This window comes from Manacus vitellinus, unplaced genomic scaffold (genome assembly GCF_001715985.3).
Source record: "Manacus vitellinus isolate BGI_N305 unplaced genomic scaffold, ASM171598v3 scaffold_127_pilon, whole genome shotgun sequence".
Classification (NCBI taxonomy): Eukaryota; Metazoa; Chordata; class Aves; order Passeriformes; family Pipridae; genus Manacus; species Manacus vitellinus.
Window position 1 is genome coordinate 63008 of NW_021938935.1, and position 7157 is coordinate 70164.

General features: G+C 58.5%; 1 protein-coding gene across 2 annotated transcripts; it reads right to left on the bottom strand.

Annotated features, from left to right (window-relative positions):
• Positions 1 to 228: 228 nt before the first annotated feature.
• PATL1 (PAT1 homolog 1, processing body mRNA decay factor) lies at positions 229 to 7151 on the bottom strand. Of its 2 annotated transcripts, XM_029965964.1 has the most exons (16): positions 7095 to 7151; positions 6335 to 6529; positions 6156 to 6257; positions 5891 to 5980; positions 5565 to 5767; positions 5409 to 5492; positions 5093 to 5276; positions 3947 to 4070; positions 3757 to 3854; positions 3615 to 3674; positions 3020 to 3168; positions 2529 to 2688; positions 1775 to 1924; positions 1285 to 1376; positions 968 to 1117; positions 229 to 834 (listed from the first exon to the last, which is right to left on the bottom strand). In XM_029965964.1, exons 2-16 carry the CDS (start codon positions 6524 to 6526, stop codon positions 813 to 815), a joined length of 1860 nt encoding a protein of 619 aa, XP_029821824.1. In that variant the 5' UTR covers positions 6527 to 6529; positions 7095 to 7151; the 3' UTR covers positions 229 to 812. The 2 variants fall into 2 exon arrangements, with proteins under 2 accessions (XP_029821824.1, XP_029821823.1); XM_029965963.1 differs by having other exon boundaries at positions 5409 to 5767.
• Positions 7152 to 7157: the final 6 nt, after the last annotated feature.

Here is a 7157-nt window from a genome sequence, read left to right on the forward strand (position 1 = left end):
AAAAAAAAAGGCAAATAATAAAATAATAATAATAATAAATGAACTTTCCACTTGATCTGTCAGAGGAAAATGAGGGGGAAAGGGCTGGGAGCAGCGGGGAGGGGGGGCTGGTTAATGCCGGGAGGAATTCCTGGTGTAAAATCCCTACATGTGCAAATCTCTTGGTTTGTTTTTTTTTTTTTTTTTTTTAAAAGCAAAAAAAAAAAAAAAAGGTAAAATTATCCCCCAACCACCACCACCACCTTCCCGAGGAGCAGCTGGATCCACCCGGATTGCGAAGGGGACAAAGGCCTGGCTGAGCCATCCCTGGAGCTGCTGGGGCTGATCCCGGGGGTGAGGGAAGGAGCTGAATTTTGGGAAGACGCAGCAAGTGTGCAAAACAGGTGTGTGACGTGTGATCACACTGGGAAAGGCCGGGAGCGGGATTGGGAAGGGCTGGAGAAGGAGCAGGGAAGGAAGGGGGAACCCCTGGCATCCCAAGGATACAGAGCGAGGGGCTCCCCCTTTCCGGGATCCTCAGTAGTGTGAGAGTTCGGGGGAGAAGCAGCAGCTTGGGGGTGCAGAGGGACTCAGTGGGAATTTGGGAGTGGCAGGGAAAGGCAGCGCTTGGTGGGAAAAGAGGGGAGCAGCCAAACATCCCCCTTTTCCCACTCATCCAGGAATTTGGGGGGGCAGGATGTGCCCCTCGTGCCAGGCCGGGCGTTGGGGGGTGCAGGGTGAACCGTGTGCCCTCCATCCATCTATCCATTTATCCATCCTTCCTTCCAGCCTTCCTCTGGAACATTCCGGTGGCGGTGAGGAGCCACGGAGATCTACCGGATCCCGTGCACTAAGCTGGAATGGGGGAACAACAGTGTGGGATCAGAGATCCCCATGCTGCTCCTCCCTCAGGGCTTTTCCCACCCCCAGCCTCTGGCTCTCCCTCTTCTGGCCGCATTCCCACGGGAAAAGGGGGCTGGACACTCACTGCAATTTGGTCTCCAGCAAGTTCAGCTTCTGCTGGTCGACGTAGCGAGAGAAGAGGGAGATCAGGTTGGAGGGGATGGACACGGGCTTGGCCAAGGCTCCCTGAGGGATCCGCAGGAGCTCCCGGGTGGCCATCAGCATCAGCTCCGTCCTGCCAGAAAAAACCGCGGGAGAAGGGAGCAGTGAGAGCTGTGGGATGTGCTGGGGGAAGCCAGGAACCTCTCAGCTCCCCTCAGGGAAGGATTTTGGCAGCTTAGAGGCCAGCTTGTCCTCCCCGAGGGATTGGGAATGTGGGGACAGTGGAGAACAGGGACTCACCACTGGTTGTCCTGGATCAGCTCCGTGTTCGTGTCCGAGCTCTGCAATTCCTCCCCCCGGCTCAGGACCAAGTACAGCAGGGACAGACCGAACTGTGGGGACACAGACAGGGGTCAGGGAGCCCCCTCCGAGCATCCCCTCCAATTCCCAATGCTGGGAATGCTGGGACAAGCAGGAGGATCCCTGGCTGGGAGGAGGAGGAGGCTGTTTGGGGCCTGAATCCATGAGGCAAGACCATGAACCACTCCCAGCCCAGGAGTGACATCTCCCACACTGTTGGAGCAGCATTCCCACCCCAAATTCCAGGCCAGGACTCTGCAGCCCAGAAGGACAGGTCCGGAAGCCACCCGGGGCCACCTCAGACCGTTAATTAATCTGCCAGACACTCTCCTTAATTAGCAAGGAGAGAACACCAGGAACTGCACCCGGCTTTGGGAGGCTGCTTGGGAATTCCCAAGGGCAGGAAGTGATCCCAGGGGATGAGGAGTACCTTGTTTTGGAGCACAGCAGTGAGGTGCAGGTTGGTGGGAGCGGCGGCGCTCTGAGGTAGGTTCATGAGCTGCTGCACAAGGCTGGTGACTGTTCCCAAGGGAAGGTGGTAGAGGACGTGGGAAAAGGGCCTCAACAGGCAGGGAAGCACCTGTGGAGAAAGGAGGAGAGTTGGGAGCTCCACATGCTTCCAGCTGGAACTGCTGTGAGCAATTCCCCTCACAGCTTTATCCTCAGGCAATGCTTTTTCCTTCTTAAATCATCCTGTTCCTCAGATTTCCAGGCTGTCCAAGGCCAGGCTGGACAAGGTTTGGAGCAACCTGGGCTAGTGGAAGGTGTCCCTGCCCACTGAGTGATCTTTAAGTCCCATCCCAAACCATTCCAGGATTCCATGTGCTGGCTTAGGTGGATATTGGGAAGAAATTCTTCCCTGTGAGGGTGGTGAGGCACTGGAACGGATTTCCCAGAGAAGCTGCCCCATCCCTGGAAGTGTCCAAGGCCAGGCTGGAGCAACCTGGTCTAGTGGAAGGTGTCGTGTTGGAACTGGATGAGCTTTAAGGTCCCTTCCAACCCAAAACATTTCATGATCCTATGATTTATTTCCCAGATTCCTGGGCTCCCCGAGCCCCTCTGGCACTCTCGCAGGAGAGGCAGGAGCCACCAACGATGTCATATCCCACCTGCCAGGCAGGGCCAAGGAGATCCAGCTCCAAACCGCCCCCTCACAGAGCATCTCCCAGCCTCTGGAATCTCACCTCATCCTGAGCATCCTTCTTGATGAGGAAGGGCAGGTTCCTGGCCGTGGCCATGAGCACGTCGGCCGCTTGCTCTGGGGCCAGGAATGGGAGAATCCGGGCCACGAGGCGCTTTCCTTTCCGGATGCACATGATCTGCATGAAGTGGTCGTCACTCGGCCTGAGGAAGGGGAGGAGAAAGGTGCCAAACCCTCCCCGGGAGCATCCCAGGGTTATCCCACGGCTGGACCAGGTGGGAAACCCCCCCGCCGCAAAAAACCATTCCTGAGGAGGGAAAAACAATGCAGGAACAACATTCCTAGCCCTCATGTAAGGGAACAGAAGTTGAGGCTTTGTAACCACAGAGAGGGGAAACCAGTAAAAAAAAAAAGGAAAAACACCCCAAAAAATAGGTTATTTTGGCCACTGGAATAGTCAAAGAGATCCATAAAAGCTGGTTTGAGTGGCTGTGAGTGGTCAGGGAGTGTGGGAGCTCCTGAAATCCCACTCACCTGTCCTGGCCAGGCGCTTTCCCCCTCAGATTGTCGTACATGTCGCAGATCTTCTGCTTCCTCTCTCCCATCAGGGCCGGCCTTTCCCCTTCCAGGCTCAGGAGGTACCGGCGTTCGTAGTCCTCCACGTCCAGGAGGAGGCTGTATGTCTGCAAGGAGCAGGGATCACCCATGGAATCATAGAAAGGTTCGGCTCGGAAGGGACCGTAATGGTTATCTGGCTCCAGCTGGGACACCTTCCACTAGACCGGGTAGCTCCAAGCTGGCCTTGGGCGCTTCCAGGGATGGGGAAGCCACAGTTTCCCTGGGAAATCCATTCCAGGGCCTCACTGCCATCACAGGGAAGAATTTCTTCCCAATGTCCCATTTAACCCACCCTCACAAGGAAGAATTTCTTCCCACTTAACCCACACTCAGTCAATTTAAAGCCATTCCCTGTTGTCCATCGCTCTCCCTTGCCCTGTAGACAGGAAACCTATGGGATCTCTGCTCCACAGAGATCCAAGCAGGACCTCAGCCGCTGCCTGGAGTTCATCCATCATGGAGACCCTTCATCCCATCCCTGGCTGTGACGATCCCCCCGCCCCAAAATCACCTTCTCGATTGTGACGAGAGTCTGTCGTCGCTTATCCCGCACCTGCTTTTCCTTCGTCTCCTGCCAGGGAGGGAAGAGGGAGTCAGGGATGTGGGAAGCACCCCCGGGGACGTGCCAGAGGGGAGGAAGGCCCAGCACTCACGTCGTCCTCGCTGCGGGACGTCACCACAGCGTCGATCATCTTCCGGGGGTTGTTGACGCTGGACACGGTGAGTTTTCCCAGCGAGCCCTCGAACTGCACTGCAGGAAGGAGGGAGCAGGGAAGCCCTGGGATCAGCCACCTCGGTATCCCTGGATAACGGGAGCCCCCCGTGGCTGCCTGAGGGCTTTACCTGGTTTGTATGTGTGTTCCAGCTTGGCCACCTGAGGGGTGATGAGTTTGGTGCGTTCCTTCTTGGGACCATCCCCGTGCACTTCCTCGGCCGCTGCCAACTTTTCCAGCTTCTGAAAGTAATTCTGAGGCAGGGAGAGGAGAGGTTGAGAATCCTCTCCCAAAAACCAGGCCAGGAGCGATCCATCTCCCTCCTCCCAGCCTGTGCTACACATTCCCCAGTGTTCTCAACACCGTGATTTAAAGCACAGCCAAGCGCGTTTTCCTCTCTCATCCCTTGGGATGGCGGAGGTCAAGGCTCCTCCTCAGCCCTTCCTCAGTACAAGGACAGATCCGCTCTCCCTGTGAGTTTCCCGGCTCCCAGTCCTTCCCAGCACATCCCAGTTTGCCTGCCTTGCTCCGTTGGCACCATGCCAGGGCCTCCCCACCGCATCCAACCCGTCCAACGTCCGACCCTTTTGCAACAGCGGGGCTTTGCTGACTCACATCCTGCCCCAGTTCCTCTCCTCTACAGGGAACCAGCTCACCCACAGATCCCAAAAAACCTCTGCCAGCTCCAGAGGGGACGGATCCATCGGGTATAGCTCTCCCACCCCATTCAGTCTCCCACTCCAGGTGCCCATCCTAGGTGGATTTCTCTCTCCCCCTGTGGACCCTCAAACTGTCCCTCATCCACCACTTTGCTCCACCTGCTCCAAATCTGCCTTTTCCCAGCCCTGTCTGGCATTCTCTATTCCTGAACTAGGAAAAAGCAGGAGCAATCTAATCCTATCCACCTTCACCTCCCTGCAGGATTCATCACCCGCACTCCCAGTCAGACCAGAGTCATCCAATCCCTGCCTACGGATCTCTGCTGAATTTCCATTTAGCACCTTCCCTGTCTGCCATTCCAGGGGTTTTATCCTCTCTCTTCTTCTTCTGACAAAGAAGAGTTGCTTTCCTGTTATCCCAAACCTCCAAATCCATGCTGCCAGTGTCCCCCAGCATCTCCAAATCCTTGAAAATCTCACCCAAGAAGAGGAGGTGGATGCTGATCCCACACTGTTCCTCCACCTTCCTGACACCCCCCCACCCAGATCCGACACACTGCAAGATCCCAATTTTCCTAAGGCTGCGAACGAGCCGGATTCTTCCCGCTCCCAGGTACCTGGTAGTAATAGTCATCCAGGTAAGGATCAGTGCTCTGCAGCTGCATCATCTGGATCTTGGACACCCAGTCCTTTTCCCGCTGCAGCATGAGGTTGGCATAGGGATCCTTATGGATCTGCTCCTGATGGCTGCTCCGGTGGCCCCCTCGGTCCCCTCCAGAGCCATTGAGGCTCCGGTGCTGGCTGGCAGGAGAAGAAGGGCACCCGTGAGCACACCGGAGCTACAGGAAGGGACAGAGAGGGGGGGACAGGTGACCCCGGAAGCAGGACACGTCCCCGCGCCCGGCACTCCCGATCCAAGCCCCCGGCACTCACTTCCGGCTCTGCTGCTGCCGCTGGTGCAGGAGCCGCCGGTGCTGCGGGTGCAGGTGGGTCGTGTCCGGCCGGAACATCTGTGGCCTGGGAAGAGCAGGAAGAGTCATGGATGGGCACCGGGAGCCGGGAAGCGGCCAGGAAAGGGACGGCACCGACCTCAGGTGGGATCCGGGGCCCGGAGGGTGCGGGAGCTGCGAGGGGGGCGGAGCGGGGGGAGCCCCGAAAAAGGCACGGAACCCTCCGGCCGGAGGCATCATCTGCCCGACTCTGCCCTGGAGAAGCTTGGGATTCACAGAGGGAAGGGGGCTCCCGACCAGGCCGGACACCCGGGCAAACTGGCTGGGGGACATTCGGCCGGCCTGGCAGGGAGAGAGAGCCTGGAGTCAGCCGGGGGAGAATTCGGAGGGAAGAGAGCCACGGAGAGCCAAATCCTGGAGATTCCGCCCGTGGAGGGGCTGGAGAAACGTGGGAAGGGGCTTTACCTGGGCTCCTCCGAGCAGCTGGGCCCTCTGTAGGTGGGTGAGGACGGGAGAGACGCTGTGGGGGAACGGGTGGCCCAGGAGGGAGGAGTTCTGGGGAAAGACGTGGGAAGAGGGACCCCGGTCACAGACGGGACAAGGAAGGTGTGCCAGGCAGGCCGGGCTCCAGGGAGCAGAGATGAGCCACAGGAATGAGGCGTTGGGGGATTTGGGGGGGGGGAGCTGGAAGTCAATCTCCAAAAAAAGAGGGTGAGGAGGGGCTGGATACCGGAACGTTGCAGAGCTGGTTGGGGGACATCCTCTCTCCATAGGGAGCGGGGTAGCGCTGCTGCATGGTAGCTCGGATGTGGACAGGCTTGGGACACAGAATCTGGGAAGTGGGAAGTGGCAGTCACTCCCTGGGAAAGCATCCTGCACCCCCTGGAGCCACGGGAAGCGGGGAGGTACCTGCTGGTTGAAGTTGGGGATGGCGGCCTGTTTCGGGGGGGTGCCGATGGGGACGGCCCGCACCGGGGGGCTCCCGATGATGGGGGACGAGGAGCGCCGGGGCAGCGCCCGCTCCGAGGGGTCCCGCTCCTCTTCCCGAGCCTGCGGAGGCCGCTGGGGCAGAGCGTAATCCAGCACGGACACCGACGGCATCTCCTGCCAGGGGAACACCCCCCGGGATCACACACTGGCACAGGGGGCATGGGTACTGTGTCCCATCACATCCCTCCTCCTGCCAGCTCTCCGTGTCCCATCGCGCTTTCCTGGGATCTCCCAGGGATCCCAATAGCCCCGTTCGGGATGACAGGGTGTGTGGTGGGAATTCTGTGTCACTTCCCAGCCTGAGACAGGGCTGGGAGAGGGTTGGTCAGGCAGCACTTCAAAGCCTGACTGTTAATTAAACCACAAGACAAAAATCCTTTGCCTCGAGGCACCAACATTCCCAAATTCTGCTACGAGCCCTGACATCCCTCAGATGTCACCAGGGATCCCAGAGCAGCCACAACACCCCATCCCGTCCCACTCCATCCCTCCAAGAGGTGATGACTATGAGGGTCTACATCGAGCCACACCCCATCCACCCGGACCCAGCACGAGGAAAGCTGGACACTCCACTATCCCAGGCAGAGCTGGAAACGCTTCCCAAGCACATCTTATCCCACCCACCCTGCCACCACAGGGTTCTGGGTGGGGGGACACACTGGGTGAAGCCCCCTCGTACCTGAGTGAGGAGTGGCCCCCGGATGCGCCGCAGCACGGCCGAGCTGTCCCAGATGCTGGAATT

Coding starts and splice junctions, on each gene's coding strand:
- PATL1 (XM_029965963.1), bottom strand. CDS start 6,526: ATGCCGTCGGTGTCCGTGCTGGATTACGCTCTGCCCCAGCGGCCTCCG. Junction 5,277..5,408: donor CGGCAGCAGCAGAGCCGGAA/GTGAGTGCCGGG, acceptor TTCTCCTGCCAG/CCAGCACCGGAGCCTCAATG. Junction 2,689..3,019: donor AAAGCGCCTGGCCAGGACAG/GTGAGTGGGATT, acceptor CCCCTTCCTCAG/GCCGAGTGACGACCACTTCA.